General features: G+C 44.3%; 2 protein-coding genes across 2 annotated transcripts; both read left to right on the top strand.

The window, feature by feature from the left end:
• The first annotated feature begins 657 nt into the window (after positions 1-657).
• Positions 658-1,732, top strand: LOC125517608 (putative calcium-binding protein CML24). The gene has a single exon (XM_048682816.2). It carries the CDS (start codon positions 673-675, stop codon positions 1,411-1,413), a length of 741 nt encoding a protein of 246 aa, XP_048538773.2. The 5' UTR covers positions 658-672; the 3' UTR covers positions 1,414-1,732.
• Positions 1,733-4,625: 2,893 nt separating this feature from the next.
• LOC125513566 (mediator of RNA polymerase II transcription subunit 33A) lies at positions 4,626-12,997 on the top strand. The gene is made up of 12 exons (XM_048678696.2): positions 4,626-5,027; positions 5,107-5,220; positions 5,347-5,700; positions 6,365-6,681; positions 7,204-7,295; positions 7,383-7,707; positions 8,134-8,341; positions 8,618-8,732; positions 9,332-9,499; positions 10,342-11,017; positions 11,123-11,329; positions 11,488-12,997. Exons 1-12 carry the CDS (start codon positions 4,726-4,728, stop codon positions 12,585-12,587), a joined length of 3,978 nt encoding a protein of 1,325 aa, XP_048534653.1. The 5' UTR covers positions 4,626-4,725; the 3' UTR covers positions 12,588-12,997.
• Positions 12,998-13,310: the final 313 nt, after the last annotated feature.

The following is a 13,310-nucleotide window of genomic DNA, read 5'->3' as shown; positions in this document are numbered from 1 at the left end:
CCAAAATATGTTTGTTAAACCAAAAAAATGTTCATGAATTTCAAAATTTGTTCCACTAATTTCCAAAAATGTCCGTTGATTCTAGAAATGTTCGCCGATTCAAGAAAATTATATGAAAAAATGTTTGCAAATAGTATAAAATGTTCATGAATTTAAAAAATGTTTCAAAATTTATAAAAGTGTTCACGAAGTTGAAAAATGTTCACGAGTTTATTATTTTTTCATGATTTCACGAAATGTAGAGTGATAGTATATCTCAGTGATGCAGCAAAATGTGGTCGTTGCCATTGAAGATTATGAATTATTTTCCCCGTTGCAACGCACCAGCCCTTTTGCTAGTTTGTATTATATTATATTTGGCGAACTATCCATCTAGCCGACACGTAGACCTTTTAAATCAGAAAGAGTCCATGAAAAAAATAAACAGAAAGAGGGAAATATGGGACATGGAACCAGAAGACACAGGAAAAACGAACCACAGTCAGTGAGGCAGACAAAAGGTATGAATGCGAGCTTCCATGGAACCAGAGGCCCAGAAACGAAGAGAGCAAAGCCAACCCGAGCCGGTGCGAAAGTGTGCTGCCTACTGCCGGGGACATACCTAACAGATCCAGCACGTCCACCGTGAGTCGGTTCCGATCGGCTGTTTCCACGGAAATAGTATGGTAGGCGATGGATTTCCCGGCAGAGAAAAAGGAAGGAACGAAGCCAAGCCAGCCCTCCGCCTCCGCCGGGGACACGACGCGGCCCCGCTCCTCCTTCCACCCCCCGTCCTATAAAGCTGCGAGAGTCTCGGCGCGGTCCTCCTCCCCACACCGTCCGAAAATAAGCAAGGCAATGGCCGGCGAGCATCAGCAGAGCCAGGGCGCGGCCAAGGCCCTGTCCAAGGGCTCGCCGTCGCCGTCGTTCCGCCTGCGCAACGGCAGCCTGAACGCGGTGCGGCTGCGGCGCGTCTTCGACATGTTCGACCGCAACGGCGACGGCGAGATCACGGTGGACGAGCTGGCGCAGGCGCTGGACGCGCTCGGGCTGGAGGCGGACCGCGCCAGCCTGGCCGCCACCGTCGGTGCGCACGTGCCGCCCGGCGCCTCCGGGCTCCGCTTCGAGGACTTCGAGGGCCTCCACCGCGCGCTCGGCGACGCGCTCTTCGGCGCCCTCGCCGACGACGCCGAGGAGGGCGGCGCCGGCGGGCAGGACGAGGAGGAGATGCGGGAGGCCTTCAAGGTGTTCGACGTCGACGGCGACGGCTTCATCTCGGCGTCGGAGCTGCAGGAGGTGCTCAAGAAGCTGGGCATGCCCGAGGCCAGCAGCCTGGCCAACGTCCGGGAGATGATCTGCAACGTCGACCGCGACAGCGACGGCCGCGTCGACTTCGGCGAGTTCAAGATCATGATGCAAGGGATCAACGTCTGATCTGACGCACGATCGATCGGCTTTTACGATTACACACAAGCGATGCATGCATCGGCCCGCCGTTTATGTAGTAAGCTCGATGATGAAGAACAGCCCTTTCTTTCTTTATGTTCGTCCACGATATGCTCAGATGCAATGCAACCTCTGAAGCTCCAAGAAAATGGAGAAGATAAGAGATTGCAAGATTAATTAATAGGTTTCATACATACGATCCCCAAAGGTTCAGATTACAGGGCCGTTGAGCATTATTTTTTGTGTGTCTAATCATGTGGTGTTGTAAACTTTTCATGAACTTTTTTTAACATATAGTATAATCATATACGCATGTACACTCACCCTATGGACGTACGTACACACATCCTATTTCTAAGAGCACCTTACCCGGCCGACACAATATCTTAGATTGACAAAGTCGACACAAACGCCTCTTAGTTGACAGAAACGTCTCCTCTAAACAAACATTGTCGAAAAAATTAAAATAACATTTTTGCTAAAGCACATCTAGATGTGCCATAAGTATTGCATATCTAAGTCCTATGTCATTGATCTTGCGTTGAGATTCGTGTGGATATTTTTTTTTCTTTTTTCTTTTCCTCTTTATACTTGATTCACTCACTCAGATGTGCAATAACTAGAGCACATCTAGATGTGCCCTAGACACACCCTTAAAATAAATTCAAAAAAATGTGTGCACAAGTGCCAAGTTTAGGATTGGGTGGGCTGGTTTAACCCCAAGAAACCTAACCATTTGGCTACGCTCCGGTCGCCGACGATAGAAGATATTTCAGAAAATTAGCAAAATAGGACTTGGTTCTTACATAGCCCGATCACTAGCACGAGCCCTTCCCCACTTCCTTCATCGTAGGAATCGGCCTAACATTGTATCACGTAGTTAGAAAAAGGACATGCTAAGGTCCAGCTATACCAACGCCTCGAAGAAGTCGTCATGGTAAAAGCCTTATGTAGATAAAAAATATTGGAGTCGAACCATTTTTTAGACTAAATTACGCCATGTTCGGAACAACGGTGAAGAAAACACCACAACGACAACGGGGAACATGAACACACATACAGCGATATATCGCATCATATAGACACCAAGGAGAGAAAATGAGACCATAGCCTGGTCACTACCGCAAAATGGTTGAGGAACCTCACCCAATTCCACTGTTGACACTAGCGGAGCAACCCAAGATATAATTGGTGGTTTTGCTATTCTTTGCAGCCTATTCAAAAGCTGAGAGTTACCCTTGTGCTTATTTTGAGTTCAAATGATTTCATAGGCTCGCCTGTGTTTTAATTAAGATTTTAACAATCATATTTTGGCTAATATTGACGAAAAATAGATTTGACTAACCATCGACGCAAATCCTAGGATTTCACCATACTAACAAAAAAAATGGCACTGCTGGTTATTCACTATAAGAGCCCCAATTGGTGCCGAGCATTTCTATCTCATCACATGCCATATTCCAACCAAGCTTTACCCCTTTCCCACTAATTGCTCGACGGAAATATACCCAGTTCTTACACACCAAAAGCTCAAGGAAGATGGAAAGGAGCGATAGCGAGTTGTGACACTAGTAGGAAACCCACTGATATGCATTCACTCTCAAAACACATCGATACCATATAGCATCGAGAGGTAAGATCTTCTTCCAGCCATGATTGTTGATTATGCCCACACAACATGAGTCAAAAGTCATTGCATCCAAGATGATGTGCTAGACGGAGGGAGCGATGAGATCATGGAATTACGCCATCCCGACTTTGAACAAAATATGCTTGAATGAGAACAATCGACTTACCTTTGGTCCATACCCGGTTAAAAACGTTTGATGCACCAATGAAAGCTCATTTGATTACACACATATCCCCTCCAGGGATTATAGGGCATTACCATGTTTGGCATACTATCATTTGACTTGCCCAATATCTTAACATGCACAAAGGTCAAAATTACATGGTGACCAAATATTGGTATATGGACAGATCAACAACTAGGAACTTAAGCACTCTTGTTCCTCATGACAACTGGATCAACTAGATTAACTCAGGTACTCTTGCCCCCTTCAATCTTACCCGATGTGGCCTCTTGTTCCAGCATGTGAAAGTATAAGAGGTGTCGAGAGGGAACACATTGATATGGTTGTATACCAAATCGAACGATAAAAGCTAGAGGAAGGAGATAGATTCAAGATGGTGGTCTCAGAAGCTTATTCATGTCGTTAATTACCTTAAGGCTTGAGGTTTAATGATTGTTGTCAATTTTCAACAGAAAAGTGCATTGCCAGGGTGACGGTCGAGATCCGATCTACGTCCCCCAGCATAATGCATGGATTAGCATTTGTGGTTCGAAGGACGGGTCGAAGCCTCGAAGGAGTCGCGTAGATGATTCTATCTATGCTTTGGTCTGTCTATGCCAGAAGGGAGGGGCCTTGCATCTACATTCCGTGTTTTTCATATATTGCGGTTTCTTCAACAAAAAAAACAATGAAGTTGTCTTGTCCAAAATCCACATGATAGCTCCTTTAAAGGAAAGACTTTGACTAGCACGATGATGTCGAGCGTCCTTCACACGACGCCATGATTTGTGAACACGGATTTCAAAGAGGAAAAAAACCCAGAGTTGGATGCAAGGAAGAAGCAAGTGGAGCACCATGACAATCAACCTGTTAGCATACACCTGGTACAATCATCAATAGATAGTAACATAAAGTAGTAACATGTCCATGTTACTATTCTATGTTACTACCTCTATAGTGAGGAGTAACATATGTGTGGTAAGATGCAACACTTTATTTATTAGGCTATAGACTCATCTTGCTTTGACATGTGTGATGTTATTCATACTAATAGTAACTAGCTATGTTATCACATGCTTTTTTTTCATTTATTGTTTGCCACATTATCTATTTTATCTAGATATTTGTGTGCGGTGTGCCGACACTGACGCCACGGACGTTTTACCCAATTTCTCTTCCTCTAATGATAATTCCGGGGTCTTTTTTACCATAAAAAAGAAGACACAGAGGACAATTCGTCTCATCGCCTGGGCCCGAGAATGGCCAGGCATTCCGTTGGGAAGTCAATCCCGTCTCGCACGGCACGACTGCGACCGAGGGCGACGGGACGGAGATCCGACGGCCCCATCCCAAAATAGAACGATCCGACGGCCCAGATCCCCCCCATCCTGTCCCCCGCCTCATAAACCACCTTCTTCCCCCCTTCCATGAGAGAGAGGGAGAGGGAAGGCGAAATCGAGACGCGAAATCCCAAACCCAAACCCTCGGCGACGTCGCCCGCGAGCGAATGGGGGCGGCGGAGGCGCCGACCCTGGCCGGGGCCGGGGGCGAGCTGCTGGAGCGGAGGGTGATGGCGGCGGTCAAGGCGTCGGAGGCGCGCGGGGACCCGCCGCTGCTGCGGGCGGTGGAGATCTCGCGCCTCGTCGCCGGGGAGCCGGGGGCCGGGGTCCCCAGCGCGGACCTCGCCGGGATCCTCGTCTCCAACCTCTGCTTCGCGCACAACTCGCCCTCGCTCTGGAAGCTGCTCGACCAGGCCATGTCGTCCCGCCTCCTCTGCCCGCTCCACGTCCTCGCGCTCCTCACCGCCAGGTCCGTGCCAGTGCCCGCCCGTTTTACCTGCCCTTTTGAAGGATATGCGAGAGTGACTCTCTGGCGGTGGTTTTTGCAGGGTTCTGCCGCAGCGTCGGGCGCAGCCGGAGGCGTACCGGCTGTACCTGGAGCTGCTGAAGGGCAACGTCACGTCTTCCTCGCTGTCTCTCCTGGCCGGGCCTAATCGTGACAAGTAAGGGTTCAGCTATGCAATGTTTGAACGGGAAGCCCGGTTCAGATTTCTGCTATCAGTGATCTGTATGTATGCTGCTTGCTAGTTGCTGCTCAGTTGCTCATACATGGTTACTTTGGCTCCCAGGATAACGAAATCCATCGACGCTGCTCTGCAACTGTCTAAAACCTACGGGGTTGCTGGAACGGACTTTGGGCATGTTGTCATCCTGTTTGTGTTGATTGTGATCACCAAACTGATCGACTCCGTGCTGGAGGATTGCGGTATTTCATCTGGAACGACTCTGGAGCAGGAGAGTGTATATCCCAATGAAGGGCCACAGCCCATGGACATGGATGTCAAGGGGGTCTCCGCTGTGAAGCAAAATGAGCAGCGTGAACAGCTACGTCGAAAGAACACCGTCATGGCTTTGGAAGTGTTGCATATGATGGCCGCTGATAGGAAGATTCAAGCATTTCTGCGCTTGATATGCCTTAACATGTATGTCTTGAACAAACTTATTAACATGTCAACTTTGTAGATATTCATACCCATGGGCATTCAGTTTTGCCTGCAGCCAATCATCATATTTTGACACCTGTTACCTTGTTGGGTTACCATGTGAGGATAAGGGGATGATTAGGTCTTCTTTTACAATCAAATATAACAAACAGAGTAGGCACAAGTATTATAATTAACCATAGTAATTATGTCAAGGTAAAGCTGCATTTCTGTAGGTTGTTCCGACTCCTTTTCCACTTTGCACAGATAGTGACTACTCAAATGTTAACTTACTGCTCCATTAGCTATTCCTTTTTTATTTCCAATTTGTGAACATGCTCTAAAGAACTAGCCATGGGCAGGGGTGCGTGGACGTTAGCTATCCACGTGCCAGAGCTATGACTAGGTTTCGAGATCTTATGGGTTGCAACTCTAGCCTACCCCAACTTGTTTGGGACTGAAAGGCTTTGTTGCTGTCGTTTCTGTAAACATGCTCCATTATTATGTGTTAAGAATGTAAGACTTTTCTTATATATAAATTCACATCACCTTGCCTAACAACTACACCAAAAAACAACTTGTCAGTCAATTTATTCTTTGGTGTAGCTAAGAATCAACATTACAATTGGCTAGTTTGTGCTAATTAGACAATTTTCTAGGTTAGGCCTGACAAATTCAGTGCTCTGAGCCAGAGGCTGACACTGATTGAAGCTCACAAGATGGCACTCGAGAGATTATTGCCTACTAGTCATAAAATTGATGATCTGGTGATGTATATCTGGAGAGTGAGCAATCTAGATTACCAACCAAACAACAAACGGCTTGTGGGTGTTCTTGGTAACTTGAGATCCAGCAATTCCATGCTGGGCCAACTTACAGGAGCTGGGAGAGCTGCCTGTTGGATTATATTTGATATTTACATGGAGAATGCAATGGATGGGAGGCATCTAGGCGGTATATCTGCTATCGAGATTATAAAAGGTACTCCCACACGATCAGCTTATATTGACTTGAATTATTTCACCTTTTTATGGCCCTGTTTGGTTCGGCTGTGGATTTCTAAAAGCAGCTGCGAAAAATCTGCTGTGAAAAAACAGCTGTGGAAAATCTGATGTGAAAAAAATGTAGTCATTTGGCAAACCAGCCGATACAGCTTTTTCAGATTTTGGCCCGCAGCGAAATCAGATTTTGGAAAGCACGTCCTGGGCTGCTTCAGCTTTTGGTTTAGATTTTGGCAGCGGATTTCTGGAATCGGATTCTGCTGGGTTCGCCCTTTGGTTCAGATTCTGGTGCGCGGCAACGGAATCCGTCGATAAAAGCTGAACCAAACAGGGCCTATCTGTGTTAGACTGTTAGTGTCTGAAGATCTTTTTACATATCTGCGCTGTCGTCTTTATATAGTAACCGACAGTGTGAATTTTGATCATAATGTTTAGATCTTCCAATTTTATTATAGGTGTGGCATGGTTTTCATTGACTAATACCATATTTGCCTTGATTCAGAAATGTCCAAGACAGCCCAAGCAATTAATGAGGCAAGTTGGCAGGAAACTTTTAAAGCTCTTTGGATTTCTGCCCTTCGTCTTGTACAACGGGTAATAAACATTTCCTTTGATGTATTATCATGGGTGAAATCATATCACTTAGTTCTTTGTGGCCTCACACGCTAATGTCGTTGCTAGGCTAGAGAACCTCTAGAGGGTCCAATTCCTCATCTAGACACAAGATTATGCATGCTATTAGCTCTTATTCCACTAGCGATTGCTGCAATTCTCAAGGAAGAAACTGATGCATGTGGAGCTGAAGGAAACAAAAGTCTGCCCCGAAGACTAGGACTTGTATCTTCTCTTCAGGATTTGGTGCAATATTCAGGACTTCTTGTACCACCTTCATCGTTGGTGAATGTGGCCAATGCTGCGGCTTCAAAAGCTGCAATATTTAGGGCCAACTGTAAGGTTGGTGGCAACCCTGGCATGATTGGCCAGAGTGACTCTTCGACGAAAGCTGGTACCTGTACCTTTTCTTATTATGCTTGATGGTTGTTACAGTTCAATAATATTCACTGAGGTTACTATTTGTGACAACTTTTGTGTATATGCAATCTGTCTTGGCATTTCTGAAAAATGTTGCTTGTGAGTATTTGTGATTTTTCCTGTTAGGCATATTTTTCCTGTACTTCTTTTAACAATGTCATGTCCTTCTATTATAGTTCAATCTAAGTAGAGTATTATATTTGTGCTAGCAATTTGGTCATGTTTTGTAAACTAAACTGACTTCTGACTGCTTAGTGGATCCTGGTAGTATTCTGTTTTATTATTTAGTTGCTAGCTGTTCTTTGATTTTATATTTTCATACTGTTGCACTAATACTTTGAAAACATATTTATCTCTGGTTGTCTTAGCTTTTAACCCCCTACTACCTATATTTTTTCAGTTGGAAACATGCTACATCTTATAGTTGAAGCCTGTATTTCGAGGAATTTGATCGACACAACTGCTTACTTGTGGCCTGGTTATGTTGTACTACCGGGGCATTCGAAGGATACATCTTTACCCCAGGAATCACCATGGGTAAACTTCATGCAAGGAGCTCCACTATCTGATCCACTGAAAAATGCTCTCATTGCTACTCCTGCTTCAAGGTATATGGAGCTAAATCTGGAACCAAAATAGAACTTTTAGAGGCGAGCATTGAATTGAACAGTTTTTTCCCACTCCACCGAGTATTTTAAAGCAGTTTTCTTTCTGTATTGCATCTTTGACAAAGCGAAGTTAAAACACATTTCTTGAATATTATTCTACCAGCCATTAGTTTCTTTGTTCATTATACTTCTCAATTCACCCCAGCACTTCCCTGGTCCTACTTATCTGTATATCATGTTAGTTCTTTGATTTGTAGTTCTGTTTTGTCTATTCAGTGTTGCGGAACTGGATAAACTGTACCACATCGCATTGAATGGTTCAGAACAAGAAAAGTCAGCTGCAGCTAAAATTGTGTGCGGTGCATCACTTGTGCGTGGGTGGAATATTCAGGTAATTTACTTTTATTTATTGTTAAGAGTTTCCAACATGCTTACATTTTGCCAATTTGCCATGAAAAATTACAAGTTCATAATAACTAATCAAAATTCTTTAAGGTCTTATGAAAATATTTAGTGTTTTTTGACGAGTTGATCTCCACAACAGTATACGGAGTAATATTGAGTTGACTTGTCCATGCTTTCCAAATCCACTATTTACTTTATGCTGATTCTGGTAAAAATCATATCTTAGTATCAGTGATTGTTCATTAGCGTTAAGCAAAGAGTTCAGAAAATGGCCCCAAACTTCATGGCTCTAGTACATATTTCTTTGCTGTATTAGAAAAAGCAAGGCTAGCCTATATTTCTCAATATAGGACAAGTTTATGTTTTCAGCGTAGAAATATTCTGAACTGCACATTTTCTAATTTGCTACGTTGTTGAAGCTTTTTGTTACTTACTAGATACATCCGTTTGAGTGTCATCTAATTCCGGACGGGGGGAGTAGTTTTCTGGGTCTATTCTTGTGAGCACATGGAAATGGGTCTGAAAATTCTATCTGGCAACTTTTCCTTTAAAACATCTTATTTATATTCTACATGTTTTCTTCAGGAACATGTTGTCCGCATGGTGGTCAAGTTATTGTCGCCTCCTTTGCCCTCAGATTCTTCATTACAGGGGAGCATGAGCCACTACCTTAGTCAGAAGTCTACCTTAAATGCAATCTTACTTGGTGTCTCATATGTCGATGCTGTCCACATCTTTTCTTTATATGGAATGGTAAGCAATGCACTGTCTGCTTGACTGTAATATTCTTGCAACAATCCATTGTTAACATATGAAATTGGTGGCGGAGTCTGTATTTTCTGTCCAGAGCGCATCATAAAAATATGTTCTTTTTTTGTTTGTCTTGAAAGTAGAAAAAGAAGCGAGTTCATCAGTAGTCAGAAGGGCAATTTGCTGGTGCCCAGGGGAACTGGCATCTCCATTTGCTAAAGCCTAACTACATTGTTTAGCAAATTCCAAAAGCTTGAACAATGCCTCAGTGTCACATTTTGTCACTGATATAAAAAAGAAGACAAGTTTACCATTATAGTGCATGTGGATATAAATTAATGTCCGCATGCAATATCTTGGTTCCTGTTCTTGTGTCATTTTCAAAGTTGGCACCTCATATGCTTATCAGCCCTTCTTTAAGATGCATTGATGGCAAATCCATGTTCTTACCACTTTTCTGGCATATCTGTTCTAAGACTTGATGGCTGCAGTTGCTCTGTAGGTTTTGAGATGCACCACATAAATTTGTGTGCCTCTGGATTAGTTTCTTGATGTATATTGTTATGGCCATACCCCACTATGTACTAAAGCTTTAATATTGGTACGCTACTGTCTGCACTGTGATAACCCATAATGCTGCATTCTACTCCCTCCATAAAGAAATATAAGAGTGTTTAGATCACTAAAGTAGTGATCTAAACGCTCTTATATTTCTTTACTGAGGGAGTATCAAATAGATAGATAGCTACTTTTTCACTTTTCATGTGCTCTAGAATAATGTTGTCTGCAGTCTATATGTTTGTGCTGTTTGTTAGTTCACAATATAATAACCTTTTGTCATACAGGTTCCAGATGTTGCCGCAGCTTTAATGCCACTCTGTGAAGCTTTTGGGTCAATGCCACCCCCATCTAACCACAGGTCTACCATTGTTGATGAAACGTCGGTTTACTCGGTCTTCTCTTGTGCATTTCTTTGTCTTCTCCGGTTGTGGAAATTTTACAAACCCCCTCAAGAGTATTGTCTTGCTGGCCGTGGAGGCTCGGTAAGGTTGGAACTTACCCTGGACTATTTGGTGTTAATGCACAATAGCCGTATTGAGTTCCCAAATTCATCTGCTACTAGTACTAACTCTGGCAGCAGTACGGGCTCGTTCGATGAGGTCCCAACCCAACCAATTTATATTGACTCCTTCCCCAAGCTAAGGGCTTGGTACATTCAGAATCAAGCTTGCATAGCCTCTACTCTTTCTGGACTTGGCAATACAAATCCTGTCCATCAAGTTGCAAACAAAATTTTGAGTATGATTTGCCGGAAAATTACTAAAAGCGGGGTAGTATCTGGTAATCTTTCATCTGCTTCCAGTAGCAGTGTCAGTGGTTCCTCTCTAAGTACATCTGACGATTCTTACCAAAGGCCGACACTTCCAGCATGGGAATTTCTAGAAGCAGTTCCTTATGTTCTTGAAGCTGTTCTTACAGCTTGTTCTCACGGGAGGATTTCCAGCCGAGACATGACTACCAGTGAGCAACCTCCTTGCTTCCATTTTAATATATTATATTGATTTTCCAGTCCTATGGGGATATGTCTTAATCTCATTCATGTGTTAATGTGCCATTGCATTGCAGGTTTAAGGGATCTAGTGGACTTCTTACCAGCTTCTCTTGCTGCAATTGTTAGCTACTTCTCAGCAGAAATTACACGAGGAATATGGAAAGCTGTGCCTATGAACGGAACTGAATGGCCCAGCCCTGGTGCTGCTCTTCACTCCATTGAAGATGAAGTAAAGGAAATCCTTGCATCTGCTGGTGTTCAGATTCACAGCTGCTATCCACGTACAACCTGCTTCCTATTCTTATGCATCAATTTAGTTGCATTAGTTCATACTATGTGTGATAACCTTCAGGTTTTCAGCACCATCATTGCAGAAAATTTGCCCCAATATCTTTATTGCTCTATGTGCTTATAGAAATTTTTCATTTTACTCTTGCAGGTGGTGTGCCGCCAATGCTTCCTTTACCAATGGCTGCACTTGTCAGCTTGACAATTACGTTTAAGCTGGATAGGAGTCTCGACTACATTCACGGGATCATTGGTCAGGCACTGGAGAACTGTGCAGGGGGTAGTTCCTGGCCAAGCATGCCCATCATAGGGGCCTTGTGGACACAGAAAGTGCGAAGGTGGCATGATTTTATTGTCCTCTCATGTATTCGGTCTCCGTTTGGCAGAGACAAAGATGCGGTAGCACAGCTCATCCAAGGTTGCTTCTCATCCTTTCTGCGCTCATCCCCATCCAGTGGGTCTGATATTACTGCAAGCCGTGGAGTTGGAGCTTTAATGGGAGAGTCAATCACAGGCCACCAAGGTCTTCATTTTCCCATGGCCCCTGGATTCATCTACCTGAGAACTTGTCGAACATTCCATGATACTTACTTTGTGAGCGAGATGATCCTCAGGCAAGTGATTGATTGTTCCCACAAACTTGCAAATGGATGGTCTTCCAATGGGCCTCCACATTTAAAATCAGGTCGACCGCCACTGTCTGGTGCTGCATCCATGGCTTCTCAGGTTGCCATGCTTGGTGCGGGGCTGCTGTGTGTTGCAGGGGGCCCTCTCCTGGTCCAGGTGCTATATGAGGAGACCTTGCCGACGCTACTGCTATCAGCTCAGGAACAGATGTTGGAAGACCCTGGACCAGTGGCCAGCACACTTCAAGGTTATGCCATGGCCAACATGCTTTTTTTCTGTGGGAGTCTACTCTGGGGCTCAGAAAAGACTTCTCCCATCATGAAACTGTCATTCCTCTCGAGAAGACCGCGAGTGGTGGGCACCCACATGGATTTCATCGCTGGTGTTCTGGATGGGCACATCCTGCTGGGGTGCGACCCAGGCACGTGGAAGGCGTATGTATCGTGCTTTGTATTCCTCGTGGTGAAGTTTGTCCCGACATGGCTACGGGACATAAAACTGGACACGCTGAAGAAGATTGCTGCGGGGCTTCGAAGTTGGCAGGAGCACGATCTTGCCCTATCACTACTCGAGCGAGGAGGACCAAAGGCAATCTCTGCTGTAGTTGAAACCTTGCTACAGTGATCTTGCCTTGTGTAATTTTTTGCCCCCAACCTAACTTGTAGGAGCCATTGCAGTCTCAAAGCCTGAATTCCGGCTGGTGAGCCATCAGGCCAGCAAATAGTCGTGTTCATCTGTGGAGTAGTGTCAGGTCATCTCGTATGGTCTCTTTGCTGGATGTTTTACTGAAGCATGTAAGTTCAAATTCTCAGAGCCGACGACAAGTATCCTGGGTAAAGTACCCCAGCTATAATAACATGTGTAATATAACATGGGGCACTGTACGTCTACAATTAATTAGCCCCTCCTTTTAGAAGAAAATTTGGCCCTCTTGGAGGCTTAGATTTCCAGTTTGCCTGCGAATTTTGGTAGGTCGGCTATGGAGGCTCTGAATCTTTGCGATATCATAGTGGTATGGAATCTCTGTTCAACAACATTGTACTCCCTCTGTCTGGAAAAACTTGTCCCTCAAATGGATGTATATCTAGCACAAAGTTAGTGCTAGATACATCCATTTGAGAGACAAGCCTGAGACAAGTTTTTTCGACAGAGGGAGTACTGTTTTAGGTTTTGACATCTGACTGTTTTCCCATTCTTATATGTTATCTCCTTATAATATGTTATTTACAACGTTAACGTAGTGTTATTCATGAGAATAATACTCTGAGTTCTCACTCGGAGAAAAAGAGTTGATGAATTTTGAGCACTGAATTTGGGGATGCAATCTATTTTCCAGTGTTGAATTAT

This window comes from Triticum urartu, chromosome 2A (genome assembly GCF_056163025.1).
Source record: "Triticum urartu cultivar PI428250 chromosome 2A, HENAU_Tu73, whole genome shotgun sequence".
NCBI classification, from domain to species: domain Eukaryota; kingdom Viridiplantae; phylum Streptophyta; class Magnoliopsida; order Poales; family Poaceae; genus Triticum; species Triticum urartu.
This window is presented reverse-complemented; position numbering and strand designations above follow the sequence as displayed.